A 16350-nucleotide genomic window follows, 5' to 3' on the forward strand; every position below is an offset into this window, starting at 1 on the left:
AGGATTTTCAATTAAAAGGGAACAGCTGGCAAAGCAAAAGAATTCTGTCACCCAATGGGACTTCCCCACACAGATTAAATAATCTCTGGTTGTTTTAGCTGTGATGGCAATAATCAAGACCAAACAGCATGAAGGAGGGAAAAGGCTTAGTGTATAAATGTACACTGGGAAACACTTTCTCTGAGACACGCCTCAATCTCTCCCAGACATCCAAGAATAATACACTCTCATCACCATGAAGGGAACCTGGGCTGTCGTCCTTTGTTCACTGCTCCTGATTGCAGCTGAAATTCAAGGTAAGAGGCAGCAATATCACAAAAGACGTGTAATGCAGTGAGAAAGCCAGAGGAGTGAGTCACTGGAAAGCTGTGTAGAATAAATGCTTGGAAATTACTTTTGTGGGAAAAAAGTGATCTCAGTTCAGGGTTAGTGTTCTACTGCCGTGCGCAAACATCTGTCCTCTCTGCTTGTGTCTAGAAGGTGTGTGTTGTCCACACAGGACTCGGACTGATTAGCTTGTATTTAGCAGGGAAATGAATATGAGAATTTTTAGCAGGCTTCGATTTGTGCCCAGACTGAACCCTAGTTTGTAAGGGTGTGAAATCAGCCTCAGTCTATCATATTTTGTCTTGTTTTAATCACCAGAAGAAGACATTTTGGCCCTGATCCAAAGCACAGTGAAGTCAGTGAGAACTTCCCTACTGCTTTCAATGGGTGTTGGACCAGACACTTTGTGAGCAACGATGATTTTAGTTCCAACTGCTCATTCACTCCCATCTCTTTTACACCAGGGTGACTCCTGTTTTCCATTGACTCGTGTGAGAGCAGAATCAGGCCCTCTGACTTCAAAACAAACAGAGATCAAGGCAAAAGAGTGTAGCACATTTTGTGACATTTTCCTAATGTAAATATGCTCATGGAAACACTGCAGGACAAATTACTCTGCAGCTCTGAGGTTGAAATGGAGTGTTTTCAACCTCTCCTCTTTCAACTTACATATATTTTATTGAAGACATCTCAGGTATCTAATATCGTTCTAATATCTCTCTCTCCTGGGCCCATTTCTTTTAGGGCAGTTGACCTATGGAAAAGGACGTTGCATCTGCACAGGGAAAGGTTCTGATTTCATTCAGCGAAAAGCCTTAGGAAAAATAGAAGTGATTCCCAAGAGCTCTTCCTGTGACCATGTTGAGATCATGTGAGTAATGACTTAATCACTCAGCTATCACCACTCAGTGGGGCTGTTGTTGCAATGGCAGGAAATATGGGGATTCCTCCCCCCTTTAATGTAACCCCAGGTTCTGATGTCCATCTCCATATTACAAGCAAAGCAAAGTGCAATGAGGCTAGAGACTAAGGCCCAGATCATCAGCTGATATGACCAACACAGCTTCATAGACTCCCACGGAAATACACCAACTGGACTAGCCTTGAGAGTGGGATTCTCCAGGGCTTGTTGCCTTGTTTAGTCATTGACCCCAGATGTGAAGAGGAGCATTTTCTGCACAGGAGTCAATGACTACACAGGTTGTAGGGAATCAGGCCCTGAGGTTAGATGAGAACCTAGATCCCACTTGCTGGGTGCATAGAAATACATTAGGTAGATCATTCAAATGCTTTAGCTGATTTGAGGTCTTTTGATTTTATATTCGTTCCCAGCTCATGGCGACAATGTAGCGTATCACTCAGCTCACCAAGAGCCGGACTCCTGCTATTCAGACTCTGATCCCAGATGACAATGACAATGGTGACCTTTCCATTGTATGGAAATGAATTCTGTTTTGCTTTGTTCATTTCAATGCGACAATGAAGCCCACTGGAGAGCAAAGATGCTTGAACTCTAATTCCAAATGGGTTCAGAAGATGGTGACAGCCCTCATCAGGAAAAGGTAGGTTTCCCATCCATCTGCAGGGAAAAACTCTCATGGGCTTAAGAGCTCACTTCATTCTTATACATTCTTGAGATCGAATTTTGGGCTCAATCAATGGTCTCTGCAGTCTCACAGACTGTGGCTAAACCACTGCTCACAGCGTGCTCAGAAACCTTCATTGCAACCCCAGAAAATGGCAGATTTCTTGGGAGACAGTATAAGCTATCTGGGGTATACAGAACTCCCCATTGCAGCAATACCCCCTGCTTCACGCAGAAGAGCAGGTCAAATGCACTGCATAGTTTCAAAGGAAAAACCAAGCTCTTTTAAATAACCTGTGTGTCTCAGACTCAGTATTACACTTAGTTGTGCTGAATTTTGGGGCTCTTCACCCATGGGTGGGCTTCAAAAGCTGGGAAGAAAGGCCATCCATGATGCCTACTGAGAAATCACACAATCCTTTAGGACCAACTGTGCCACATTTACCCTCACCGAGTAACACCTTACTCCACAAGTAATCCGATAGAAAGCAACGGGACTATTCACAGCATAAGGTGCCAATCATCTTCACAGTGACAGAATCTGGTCCTTTAAATTTAACCTGCTGTTCTACCAAGTACTTGATGGTCCGGATACTGATCAGGGCCGGTGCAAGGATGTTTCGCGCCCTAGGCGAAACTTCCACCTTGAGCCCTCCCCCGCTGCCCTAAGGCACCTCCCCCTGCGGCAGCTCCCCCGCGCCCCTGGCCTGAGGTGTCCCCCCACAGCAGCTTCCCCCCTCCTCTCTGTGGCACCCCGCCTTGCAGCAGCTCCCCACCCTCCGCCCTGAGGCACCCCTCTGCCCCAGCTCACCCCTGCTCTGCACACGAGCACCCTGAGCACGCTGCGGCCGCTTCACTTCCCCCACCTTCCAGGCTTGCAGCGCCAGTCAGCTTAGGCACCGCAAGACTGGGAGGCAGGAGAAGTGAAGCAGCGATGGTGTGCTCGGGGAGGAGGTGGGGCAGGGGTGAGCTGGGGTGGGGAGTTCCCCTGCATGACACCCCCCACTTTATTTGCTGCAGGCGGCCCTCCCTGTGCTCCCCTGCCCCACCTCCGTCCGCCTAAATGCTGACGGCGACCAGGGCGGCCGAAGATCCAGCCACTGCCGAAGAAAATGGCGCCCCCCAAATGCCAGTGCCCTAGGCTACTGCCTAGTTCGCCTAAATGGTTGCACCAGCCCTGATACTGATGTGACTTGAACTGGTGTAAATCAGAGTAAGTCCAATGGAGTGGCACAGCGTAGAACTAGTGTGCGGAAAATCAAGCCCTTCTGTATGTGTAATCCCGAAAGAAAAATTCTAATGAAAGGATAAAGTTCCCACTGTGTTTTATTTTGACAGGTCTTCACAAAGCACTCACCGGTAAAGGAGAAGAGATAAAGATCACTTCAACAGACTAATGATATTTTAGGATTTGAGCACTTCAGGCTCCCTGTTTGAGTCATGTGGATGGGTTATTATATTACAATCATAACTCAGAGATAAAAATATTCTCAGGTAACACATATGAAGAATTCCAAGTTATTTTTTCTACCAGGTTTGAAATTAATGTAATTCTTAGATATACATGTACCATGTTAATGTATATAATATCACATATGATTGTCGTTGTAGGGTATGTAAAACATTTGTCTGTAAGCTTCATAAATAAATTGAAGAAGGCTTATAATCTAAAGCAAACCACACTCTGTGTTTAACTGATGTATAAACATTTATAGACTAAATGCATCTGATCATTATGAAATGTAATATAACAAATGACGGTAATAGAATATTCACACATATTCCTTGTGTTAGACTTCTCCTTTTAAGGACAAACCAGTTAAATTGAATAAAAGACACTGAAAACTGTAACAGTTGCCTTGTAGTTTGTACTATCGTATCATTCATCAGCTGAAATTTCATTCATAGTGCTAGGTATATTTACAGTCAGGGGTGAAAGTAAAAATACAACTCTTACCGGTACGGGGGCCCATTCTGCCCCTTGCCCTGAAAGGGGTGGGGCCAGGGTGAAAGTAAGTTAAATTTCTTACTGATACAGTCCAAAGGCAAGCAACCCACCTCTCCTACATACCTCATACCTCCCATTGCATGACTTCACTATAGAAAATAAAGCGATTACTACTACCAGTACTGTCTGTAATAAAACTTTCGTAGTGGAATAAGCCCAGGATAGAGGACTCTGGAGATCTGTGGTTGGTGGCCCATACCCCGATTGGGGTGACGGGCATGAGTGAGTGAGTGAGTGGAATAAGCCACAAAAAGTGAAAACTCACTGTCATACAATGTCCTCCCTCCTCCTCCAGCCAGGCTGCTGACACAGCTTGGCTCCATGTTCCCCCGACTTCTGCACTCAGCAGGGGCTGGAGCAGCTCCCCTCTAGCTTGTAGCAGGGATCAGGGGGACTGGGTGAAGGAGAAGCCTCCCCAAAATGCCTGCTGCCTGCATAGGAACAGTTTAAACTCACCTTTTCACTCCCTGGTTCAACCTGCGGAATTAGGGGCCACTTCTGGCATCCTTGTTAATTTCACTCACAGTTGTTGGGGCTGGAGGAGGGAGGAGAGAAATGGATGTGACAGTGACTTTTCCCCTTCCACTGGCTTTTATTAGCTCTGGATTTAAGCTGTGCAGCCAAATGCCTATTGTATTCTGCCCCCACCTTGGTCTCACCCCCACCCCCAACAACTGTGAGTGTAATTAACAAGGATGCCAGAAATGGCCCCTAATCCTCTGTCTGAACTGCGGAGTGAACAGTTAAATTCAAACTGTTCTTATGCAGGCAGCAGGCATCCTGGGGAGGCTTCTGCCTCAGCCAGTCCCCCTGCTACAAGCAGGGCTGGCTCCAGGCATCAGCTTAGCAAGCAGGTGCTTGGGGCGGCCACTCCGGAGAGGGGCAGCACGTCCAGCTATTCGGTGGCAATTCGGCGGAGGGTCCCTCGCTCCCGGTTGGAGCGAAGGGCCTCTCGCTGAATTGCCGCAGATCTCGATAGTGGCCTTTTTTTTTTTTGCTGCTTGGGGCGGCAAAACCCCTGGAGCGGAACCTAGTTACAAGCTAGAGGGGAGCCCCTGCTGAGTGCATCGGGGGAACGCAGAGTCTAGCCGTGTTAGCAGCCTGGCTGGAGGAGGAGGGAGGAGAGAAACAAATGTGACTGTCAGTTTTCCCTTCCCAAGCTTTTATTAGCTCTGAGTTTAAACTGTTTTTTATGCAGCCAAAAAAGATGAAAGTAAGCCAGTACTGAATGCTCCACTTATTTGCCGGTATACTGCTGCAACTTTTTTTACCGGTACTCTGTACCAGGCCATGCTGGCTTACTTTCATCTCTGTTTACAGTTGACTAACTCCATCTGAGAATTAATGCTAATATCCTACCATATTAATTTGATAAAAATACATGTATAGAGAGCTCAGTGTTGGTAGATCAATATCCAACCCACAGCACTTTATCAAGTCCTCCTCCTACACCTCTAACACCAGAACTGCATCCGATCCCCACTCATCTACTTACCTTTCCGTGTTGCCCCAAAGAAAACCCTGGAAGAATAGATAAGCATTTCAGCTTGTCCTGAAGGTCAAGTCAACACATTTGGTCTTTGGCAAAGTGGGGCGGGAAAGCTAGTGCCACACTGAAGGGCACCTCCCTGAAGAAGCTCTGGGCCTAATTCCCGTTTACATGGCGGCTCTTTGCCTTGCTGTGGCAGCGCGAAGGGGCTGAGACATGTTTCCCTGGTCTGTGACAGAAAGAAGCTGGTCCCAGAAGAGCAGCACAGGGGCGCAGACCCTCCAGAGTATGTAGGTACCTAATTCCTACTGATTCCAGCGGGAACTAGGCGTGTGTCCAACACCTTAGGGGAACTGAGCCTACCGGTCCCAGCTGGAATCCTCTCTCCGTGGGCCAGGGACAGCTCCTTCCCTTTAACACAACGAATTCCTATTAACCAGGAACACTGTAATGAAGCATTCTGCACCTATCACTGTGCCTGCCCCAACGAGCCCCATCTCTAGCGCTGGCCTCCTGGGCCCCTGCGCTCTCTGCCTGTAGGGGGCGCAGGCAGCTCCTAGCAGGCCAGACTCGGAGCAACGCACGTGCGGTTGCTTTTGTAAGAAGTTTGCCCCTCTGCGGCTTCCCTAGCGCCGGAACTCAAGATGGCGGCGCCCAGGGGTAGCCCACGTGGTTGGTCCGGGAAGAGCAGAGCCTCTCGTAGGCGGTAGCGGCCGGGCTCCAGCAGCCATGTCTGGCCGCAACAACAACAAGCTGCCCAGTAACCTGCCCCAGCTGCAGAACCTGATCAAGCGGGACCCGCCGGCTTATACCGAGGAGGTGAGAGATCGAGACCCCCCCTCCGCCGGGGGGAGTCCGCTCCAGGCACAGCCCCCAGGCTGCCCCTGGGCCCCAGCCCTCCTTCTTAGTGCGCAAAGCAGAGTCCGCAGCATGGAGAGGTCTCTTTCCCTTGGGAGGCCCGAAGGGCAGTGACACCGCTTGTTGTGGCCCGTGGGTGCCAGAGAGGGACAGGGCGGGGCAGGTAAGATCTCTTAATGGACCAGCTTCTGCTGGTGGAAGGTGCAGGCTGGCGAGCGTCACAGAGCTCCTCTTCGGGTCCTGGGAAGGTAATCAGAGTGACCCCCAGTCAGTGTCATGCCCACAGCGCAGCCCCCCTGCCCCCAAAGGGCTGTATGCCCTTGCTCACAAAGGGCGTGTTTACCTGATCATAACTAGTTGGACGATGATGGGAATGAAATTCTAGTGGCGACGAAGCACTGTGCTTCTCAGCTCGGCTGGCTGCTTGGAGGTGCCTTGTCGGCGCTAGGCGGAGTTAGGTGTTTTGATGTAAAACCGCACCTTTCCCCCGTTAAGATACAGCTGCCTTTTCCAGAGATGGTGGGGTATAAGGCAACATTCTGCCTCATTCTCTTTCTCACATGGGCCTGGACCTCTTGAACTCAGTGTGACTTTACAGGCTTCAAATTAGGCATGTGCTAAAACATCAAGCTGAACCAGGGCCTTAGCCCTGGCTAGACACCTTTTTTGGCAGCAATTTAACTGTTTTAGTTAGGGGTGATATTTTTACCGATTTAGTTATACCTGTATAAAAGTGCCTTATGTTGGTGTGGTTTATTTGTCTTCCTGTAGGGGAATAGCTATGCCATTATGAAGCGCTGCCATACTAGTATAATTGCCTCCATAGCGGTGGAGGGGTGACAGGCAGTTCTGCTGCAAAGTCTGTGCCAGTATAGTTAATGTGGTACAACTTTTGTGTGTAGATCAGTGCTTAAGAGAGACTTTAAAAGTTGCCTTCGGGGTTGTGTACTCCTGGAAGTATTAAAGAACAGCTATTGCACCTTATTCAGAGTTGTCGTACAAGCATTTGGCAAGCCCTTAAACTGCCAGCTTGCCATCATTTTAGCTTCTTAAAAAAGCTAGAAGTAACTTTATGCCAGCCCTGGGTTCCCTTACCAGTTCTTGTAGTCCTACAAGTGCCTATTTCTTTTTAAAAATAAAAACTCCCCTCTTGCTGCTGAAAGTTCCACCCAGACATCTGAAACTGACCAATGATAAGGGAGAGATCAAGACTGGTAAGACGCTTAGGGTGAATCTGCACTATCCTGCTACATCGTGCGTTGGGTGAAGATGCACTACGCTGATAGGAGAGTGCCCTCCCGTTGGCATAATTACTCCACCTCCAGAAGAGACAAAAGCTGTGTTGTCATCAGGAGAGCATCTCCTGCCGACTTAGTGCTGGTGGGGACAGCATTTAGGTCCATGTCATTTGTGTTACTCAGGGGCATGGTTTTTTCACACCCCTGAGTGACATATGTTACATCGACTTAAGTGGTAAATAAGCTCTAAGTGTTGTCAGATGCACAAAGAAGAGAAATTGTAAATATGTTTCATTTCACACAGATCAGTGTTAAAAACGGTTAGCCCGCTGGCATATGCGTGGTCCAAGATAATGTCTATGCCAGTGGAACAATGATGTTGAACATTAGCTTTGGGGCGAGGGAGCTATTCTGTTTGATCCTTGATGTTAAACACAGCCGTTCTCCCAATGTACATATGGTCAATAGGACAGCGAGGAAGGTATCCAGACCTACCTCCCCTGTGGTTAGAGGTTGAGTTGAAACCAGAATTTTAAACCTCAGGAATTCTCCACACCGCAATGATGGTTTAAAGTGGCATTATGGAACACTGGTCTCTCTCTTGCCTGTAGGCAATGTGCATGCATTAGACCTGCACTGCAGCTATTTGTGCATTACCAGCTTCTGATGCAAACTCTTCTGGACAGGGACTACGCTCGGCTGCTCCCCAGTCCTGCAAAACTTAAGCATGTGCTTGATTACTCCCAGTGCATAAAATCTTTGCAAGGTCAGGGCCCGGTGGTCCTTTCAGTTTCTAGCACAACGATAACCTAACTTTGATTGGTGCCACTGTGCCCCACTGTAAATATTAATATCTCACCCTAATAAGGGACATACACCCGTCTCACGTGGATTAGCTGTTAGTCACATCACTGACACACTTGAGATGTATCATCAAAAGCTGCTTGGCTTGAATGTCACAGGGAAAATATATTTAAAGGGACTCAGTGCTATTTCAGGGGGCATGGAGCAGCATTCACATCACACTCCCCTTCAGTACCCTGCCCAAGCTAGAAAAGCTAATGATCCAACCAGCACACTGTTGTCGATGATGAATTCTGGTCACATGCCACCTGAGGCATGTTACGCGTGCGCTAAAAAGAGTGCCATTTCGAGGGGGATTTTCTGACATGAATGGGTTTCTAAGGGCCTGATCCTGTACCACTGAAGTCACAGAGAGTTTTGCTGCAGTTTTCAGGTGGAGCAGAATGGGGGCCTTAGATCCCTTGATACTGAGAAGCTATCTTATCCAGTAATGACAACTAAGAGTGAAATACCATATTTGTGTTTCAGTTTCTCCAGCAGTATCGTCACTACCAGTCCAATGTGGAGATTTTCAAACTCCAGCCCGATAAGCCCAGTAAGGAGCTGGCTGAATTAGTGATCTTCATGGCACAGGTAAAATTCTGTAATTCTAGGGAAAAACACACGTAGAACTATTAAAGGTGACTTGCAAACCTTTTCCCTCCAATGAAATAAGTGTAAGGTATATACAGATTGCCAGTATAGCTAGGAGCAGGTGATAAATAACTGACAAGAAGATTGTAGTAATATATTTTTTTTAATTTCTGTTCTCCAGTGTTGCTTTCTGTGGATTACGGTATAAAATGGTAAAAATGAAACATTTAAAAAACTGAACTGTTTGCTTAAAAAACAAACAAACAATAACCCAGTTGAGTCCTATTTGACAGACTACATTGCATCTGCAAAATTTTTAATAGGTGTGTTGTTTCAGAATGATTCTGGAACATCGTAGTGATGCCAAATGGAATTTCTTACTTATAATTATCTTATTTTTGGAATGGGTGTTGCAGATCATCTTTAAATGCATTGAACATACAGATTTTACAGCACTCTTAATCCTTTAATACAGAAATGAGCTTTTATGTAGGTAGTTAATGATAGAAACTTCAGCATTCAAAGATATATTGCACATCAACAAAATCTGAAAAAGTTAATCATCATTTAATGTATATTTGGTTAAGGGGTATTTTTTTACAGAATCAGATACTCTCAGGCAAGTATACCATTGTTACACTGTTAGAGTTTATTGTAGGGATTTCAATAAAGATTATTTTGTTAAACAGGTTGGGCACTGCTATCCAGAACATCTTGTTGATTTTCCACAGCAGTTGAAAGAACTGCTTTCTTACAACCACACTGTTTTGGATGCAGATCTTCGAATGGTAAGTCTGACATTTAAAGCACTGATATATATCGATAAGGTCTTTAAGAGAATTCTGTACAGAAATTTATTTTACAGTATAAGCAGGGGCTTACATTGTCCTAAGTGACTATTAATTTTGTGTGCCTCAGTTTTTCAGTGCCCAGCTTTCTGAAAATTGGACTCCTTCAAGATGTCTCAAATTGGGTATCCAAAAATCAAGGCCAGAGTGGTCCTGTTGGTAGAGAAGTGGTACTCTGGTTATGAAGACCACCACACAGTTAGCAACACTGGGCTCCAGTAGCACATCTTTGTCCAGATCCTTCAAAGACTGATACACATGCTTAATGTACTGTGAACAGTCTTGTTGACTTTGCTGGAACTACTTGTGTGAAAAATGAAGCAAGTGTAAAAGTCTAAGCGGGATTTGAGCCTGACTTTGTGTGTGTGTGTCTGTGTGTGTAGATGAATAATAAATGCTCTCTTAGTTATTTTCAAATTGTGATTCTGGTCACTGCTTCTTTGTTGCAGACATTTTGCAAAGCTCTGATCTTATTAAGAAACAAGAATCTCATAAACCCTACAAGTTTGCTGGAACTCTTCTTTGAACTCTTGCGCTGCCATGATAAACTTCTACGAAAAGTAAGCTGCAAAATAAGAATTGGTTTTATGTCCTTGGTGAGCCTCTTGGCCGTGTTTTTCCCTCTCTTATGAGAAGGAAGCACAAGTAATTCAGCAGCACCAGACAGCCTGTTTGCTCTCCCCAGTAGCTGAATATATAACCTTATTGTAGTTCTGTTGGTTCCACTAGCGAAGATTTTAGGGTATTTGGGCGTTTAGCAGCTTGATGTGCCTGTGACCAAATATTATGGAGATGAACACTCAGGGATAAATACAATGAGTGCGAAAGGGCCAGCTTTAGAAACCTGAAATGTGAGATAAAATAGTGTGTCACCCGGCCTCCAAAAGAGCGGGGCGGGTTGGCAGTTCATTGAGAGTTACGGGCTTGGTTCCTAGAAGTTCTGAGTATTTGCTGGTGTCATTGACTTCATGGGGCCTGAGCAGCTGTAACTCCTTGTGTGGGCTCATGTGCCACTCATTTAAGATTTAGTGGAAATACTATTCTGATGATGGTGTTGTGACATTCCCCAGGGTGCGATCTGACCCAGTGGACTGCTGTGTCCTCTTAGTACTCCAACCTGGGATGTCTTTTACCCTGCTTTGCTGGTGAACAGCAGCCCCTCCAGGCTCATCGCTCTCAGCCACTAGCATGCAAAGTCACTCCCCGCTGAGTACGTGACTGCCATGCCCAGCCATCCATGTATTACATACAGAGAGGCACCCACGTATCCTGCAGCTCCAGCCTTGCTCCTCAGAAATGTGCGTCTTATACTGCTCAGTAGCCCACTGGACAGTACAATTTCATAGATAGTTCGTCATTCCAACAAGGGGTAATGAGTAGAGTCGTTGCTCTTATGAGCAGAGAGGTGGCTAGGGACATTCCCCCTCCTTCCCTTCTTACACCCTAGCCCTTTGTGCTGGAAAAATCCTTGCTGGATCATAGGGACAGGCAGTTCCATTGTATATGTAGGTGCCCAACTGTCCTTCGCGAGAATTGTAAATTTCTTGTTTGCAGCTCCCCATCTCCCATCCCCTGGCCTTCTGGAGAATGTCCGATTAAGCTGGTAATGACTCTTTAGCACTTTGCTGGAATGCTAGGGTGTCTTTGTCTCTGAGAAATTGGTTTGTGGACGTTATCCAGAACTACAACATGTTTCAGTAACAATCATAATTTTACATGCAGTGTTGCACACATTTCACCAGGATCATTATAGTCAGCAGATTGAGTTTTCAAATGAGATCTCACAAGGAGTATTTTGTACAAAGTAGAACATAACCATATAAAAGTGGTGAACGTGGGTTACAGTGTGTCATAGGTGTACTAGGAATAAACACAATTACATTGATTTAAAAATCAGCATATCTGATCTGAATTGGAGATACTGTGGATAATTGTCTAGGCATAAGTTAGAATTTGTTCTACATCCCTACATGATACTAATTTCTGGAATAGAATTCAGGAGTTTATTCCTAAAGTTACGGGATAGACAGTCCTATTCACTGAGGACTTTTCTGTTGTAGGTACAGTACCCAAACAGGAACTCCTGAGTTCGTTAGGGAAACTTGTAAATGAAAAGTGCTGCTGGCCATAAACATTTAAATGCCTTCTTTGTTGCAGAAAGATTTATCACTACCTGAAAATGAAATTGACTGGAATCAAAACTTAGCTGAATTTGCAAAAGAAATGTCAGCAATACAAGATTTTTTTTTTTTTTAATTACAGCTATATTTGATGTTGTTCAATTCTCTGTGGTCTCTATTCTGCAAAGACTGGTCTTGTCTACATAAGAAAATCGTGCCAAATAGGTATTCCGCATTAACTCCCCATGTGAACGCTCTTCTTCTCCTTTTGCGGTTTAACTTAGGGGTTGTCTAGATGAATAGTTTGCAGCAAGCTAGGATGTAAATCTACATTGCATTAGTGTGCTGTGCACTGACTGTCCGTGTGGACCCTGCAACCACACATGAAAAGTTCTCTAATGCACATTGACCTGCTCTGCTTTGAAACCGGACTAGATAAAAGTGCACTGTGGAACTTGTAGGGTATGGTAGCAGGGTCTGCAGTGATAGTGTGTGGCAGGCTAGTGCACTATAAATTCATAACCCAACTTGACACCCACTCACTGTTCACCAAACAGTTATTTCACTTTGGAAGTGAATTAAGCTAAAGTGCAAAAAGTCACTCAGTGCAGAATCGGAATGTCCACACAGGGAATTAATGCAGCATAGCTATTGTTCTTTAAAGTCACACCCTACTTTATTCCACACTTGTAGACGAGCCCTCTGTGTTCTGTGAGTAGCCCTATTGAAGCCAGTAGGACCATTTGCAGTGTGTGAAGTTAAGCATGTGAATAAATCTTCTTGCAGGATTGGGGCCAATGACTTTTTTTCCTCTCCCAACTGTGGCTTTGGAAAAAACATCTTTGCCACAGTGACTGGTGCTCTCCTTGCATGATAGTACAAATGGGCTTTAGGGAATGAACTTTGTAGGCTGCAAAGTGTAAATACTTCACTTTACTGTACATGTCACTTTGTTTACAGACTTTATATACTCACATTGTGACAGACATCAAGAATTTAAATGCTAAACACAAGAACAATAAAGTGAATACAGTAAGTATGCTGGCTTCCAGGTTTACTATGAATGCTTTTTATTATAAAAACTTTTTCAAACTCATGGATCATTTTCCGAATTTCTTCTTTTTAAGACACTGCAGAACTTCATGTATACTATGTTAAGAGACAGCAACCCTACTGCAGCCAAGATATCTCTGGATGTGATGATTGAACTATATAGAAGAAATATTTGGTGAGTTTGAGTGCACAGAACTGGTTCTTGATTATTTGGGGGCTACGCAAGATGGATAAAAATTGATGATTTTAAAAAAATACTTTTTTATTTAAATTAAATGAATGTTTATTTTTAAAAATAAGCCTATTGGAAATTGACAACCTTTGTTAAGGCCTAAACATATTGTAATCTATTACAATCATTTAAATTAAACACTAAAAAATAATATTAAGAAGTACATCTTTGCTGCCTAATTTTAAAGAAAGTGAGACCACTGCACTGATGGAAGTCACTGGCTAAGCACCTGGAACCAGAGTTTGTTGAAGGGCTAACCCAGCTTTTGACAGCAGTAGCCTCTATTACAGGTACTGGGAGAAGATTTTCTTCATTTCAGTTTATTCAGCTAGTTCAGGTCAATAAGTATTCAAAGTTAAGAAACAAATTGGGAGTTGAAAAAGCAGAAAAGCTTGTTTTCCTCTTCCAATCTATGAATAAAAATGAAGTTGGAGAGGATGAGATCTGCTAGTTCTAAAATCTTGAAAGACATGGTGGCAATCAATTCAGTTCACTAAGTATAGATAATACTTTTTTAGTTGAATAAGTCAGTTAGTTTTAAATGCAAAACATGTTTTGATGAGCTTTCTGATAATTTTTTTTCCTTTTGTATCCAGCATATTTAAGATATCTTTAATGAACGAAAAACATTTTAGAACAGTTTTGTGCATTTTAATTGATTTTGAATTTCCATCTAAATAGATCTTAACACAAATCACAAGCAAAAAGCAATCTAATAAATAAGAAATGTTATTTGTTGCTTTCTAACATAACAGAAAATGTAAAAATTTAGAATCTGAATACATGTATTTAAGCAATATAATTGCTTAAATAAATGTGTATAGAGGTGTAATGCATCTTCCTGGTTAGAAAAAAGAAGCATCAAGTGTGGTGTAAAGGGTATATTTTGTTGCAAATCAATATGTTTTAATGGTTTCCAACCAATAAGAATGAGTCTTTCTTTTGGAAAATAACTAAAAGGTACAAATGCAAAACAAGTTTAAAATTGATGATTTAAATCAAGGTTTTCTGCTTCCTGATCTCAGTCGTGATTAAAATATGTGATTAAAATCGCTTTGATTTTAAATCAGTGCACCCTGGGGCAATCCATTTGTAGTGTGGTTGTACTGTGTTTTTGTAGAACACAATCTAGAAGGGCAGAAATGACTGACAGACTTTGCAGAAGAAGGTGTGCAGGAAGAATTTTAGATGTTTTCCTTTTAAGAACAATAAACAAGTATACTTCAAACCATCAAGCAAAACCTGTACATATACATGCTTTCTTGAGCCTTTCTGTTGATGCATTAAATCTTGAATATAATTCTGCTGTATAATAAGTCGTGAAATCCAACTGTGGCTGATGTCCAAGCCCTTGTGTACGCTTGCGGCAGTGTGTATAGTGCATGTAGCTCCATGCAGTGAGGAAAGGCGCTGGTAGTGAGGAGATAGCGGGACACTACACTGCTAAAAATATCAGTGTAGACTTGGGAGGCACCCCATAGTTACATCAAGAGATGTGTAGGGTATTTCCCGAAGTTTCTGGTGTGTTTTGTACTCTACTTGCCTAAGCGGTGCCTCCCCAGCGACATTGCTATGTACACCCGTGCTAGCCGAGAGGGCGCTGGCTGTTTTCTACATGCTACTGGAAGTGTAGGGGTACTTCAAGAGAAGAAATAGGATTTGCATGTCTAGTATTAGACAAGAAGTCTGTACATTGATGCTGCCTGCTTGGTGCATTCATGTTTTGAGGAGTGAGTTGGTTTTCGGAGTAAAAGCAAGCGCTGTTTTGAATAAACAGGGGGCTGGGTAAGCCCCAAGATGGTGATGTATTAGAAGAAGAACAGAACTTTGAGTATTAATGGAGGTGCACAGATGTTTATTGTTTTCACTGCTGCCTTAGTTCTGGTGCTGCTGCTCTCAGCAGATGTCACCGTGAGGAATAGCAAGGGTGAATCTTCATTTGCCTATTGTTTTAGGTTCTAATTATCCCTAAGTGTGTGTCGTTGTGGGGGGGCGGGGAGTTGTCACCTAACTTGTACCCCCCTTTTAACCTCCTGGTCCTTCCATGGAAATGAAAGTACAGATAAGAAATACTGCTCCTTTTAAGCATTTTCTGCCTCATTGGGATCTCCCCAATGTTCTGCAGGGGTGATTTGCACCGTCCTTGGTTCTTTATTCCAGGCAGAGTTCCTAGGGACTTCAGCAGTTCAGCGCAACTGTGCAGCAGGACTGCCTTTTATAGAAAGGAGAGAGAATAGCTGGGGCGTTAGGCAAGTTGGCAGAGCATGTTTGGGCTTCACGAGCTTTGTTCACGTTTTGATCTGGGATATGCCATGAATCCCCTGGGCAGGCAGGCAGATAAGTCATGCGCTGCCGCAATGTGTCTGCCAGCTCTAGAACGGCAGCGTAATAATGCCTCTGGTATAATGGAGGGAAAGAAATATTACCATAGAGTAAACGCTGGGAACACTTAGAATATATAGATGGCCATCTTACTTATAGACTCATGGGCTTTAAGGCCAGAATGGGCCATCATGATCATCTAGTCTGACATGGCCACCGAACCTCACCCACCCACTCCTGTAATAGACCCATGACCTCTGGCTGAATTACCGAAGTCTTAAAATTACGATTTAAGACTTCAAGTTATAGAGAATGCACCATTTGCTCCAGTTCATCCCAGCATGTGACCCAGGCCCCAAGCTGCAGAGGAAGGCGAAAAACATCCAGGGTCTCTGCCAGTCTGACCCAGGGGAAAATTCCTTCCTGATTCCCCACTTGGTGGTCAGTTAGACCCATAGCATGTGGGCAAGACCCACCAGCCAGATACCAGGGAAAGAATTCTGTGTAGTAACTCAGAGAGGGCCATGTAGTGCCCCATCTCCAGCAATTGGGGATATTTCCTACCAGCAGTTGCAAATGGGCCATGTGCCATTGGAGGGAATGGTATGATGAGATTACCTATATCATACCTTCCCCTTTTAAGGACAGAGCTTTTGTAGTATTGCTAAATAGCTTTATAGGTATTTGAGACTCAGCTCAAATTCGGTTCAGGATCTACAATATTTATAAACCTCTCCTAGAGTTTGTTTCAAACGTTTCTTGTAGCTTTTGTAATGAGAGCCAAATTTCTCTGCATTTATTTTAACAGGCAATTTCTTATCACTTGAAGTATG

The 16350-nt window shown here is 44.2% G+C and overlaps 2 protein-coding genes across 2 annotated transcripts in view; both read left to right on the forward strand.

Moving 5' to 3' along the window:
• Nucleotides 1–235: 235 nt before the first annotated feature.
• LOC116817708 (C-X-C motif chemokine 10-like) lies at nt 236–3662 on the forward strand. The gene is made up of 4 exons (XM_032768090.2): nt 236–296; nt 1072–1198; nt 1800–1889; nt 3251–3662. Exons 1-4 carry the CDS (start codon nt 236–238, stop codon nt 3273–3275), a joined length of 303 nt encoding a protein of 100 aa, XP_032623981.1. The 3' UTR covers nt 3276–3662.
• A 2386-nt stretch (nt 3663–6048) lies between these two features.
• Nucleotides 6049–16350, forward strand: part of SDAD1 (SDA1 domain containing 1) — a 32995-nt gene continuing 22693 nt past the window's right edge. The window contains exons 1-6 of the mRNA XM_032768074.2: nt 6049–6228; nt 8838–8942; nt 9632–9730; nt 10240–10350; nt 12871–12942; nt 13038–13138. Of these exons, the coding sequence (XP_032623965.1) occupies nt 6139–6228; nt 8838–8942; nt 9632–9730; nt 10240–10350; nt 12871–12942; nt 13038–13138 (578 nt within the window). The 5' untranslated portion in view covers nt 6049–6138. The remainder of the gene's footprint in view (nt 6229–8837; nt 8943–9631; nt 9731–10239; nt 10351–12870; nt 12943–13037; nt 13139–16350) is intronic.

This window comes from Chelonoidis abingdonii, chromosome 5 (genome assembly GCF_003597395.2).
Source record: "Chelonoidis abingdonii isolate Lonesome George chromosome 5, CheloAbing_2.0, whole genome shotgun sequence".
Classification (NCBI taxonomy): Eukaryota; Metazoa; Chordata; order Testudines; family Testudinidae; genus Chelonoidis; species Chelonoidis abingdonii.

What these genes read in the sequence shown, in the direction of transcription:
- LOC116817708 (XM_032768090.2), top strand. Translation starts at nt 236, where the DNA reads ATGAAGGGAACCTGGGCTGTCGTCCTTTGTTCACTGCTCCTGATTGCA. An exon ending in GATTGCAGCTGAAATTCAAG is followed by an intron (nt 297 to 1,071) that starts GTAAGAGGCAGC and finishes CATTTCTTTTAG; the next exon opens with GGCAGTTGACCTATGGAAAA. An exon ending in TGTGACCATGTTGAGATCAT is followed by an intron (nt 1,199 to 1,799) that starts GTGAGTAATGAC and finishes TGTTCATTTCAA; the next exon opens with TGCGACAATGAAGCCCACTG.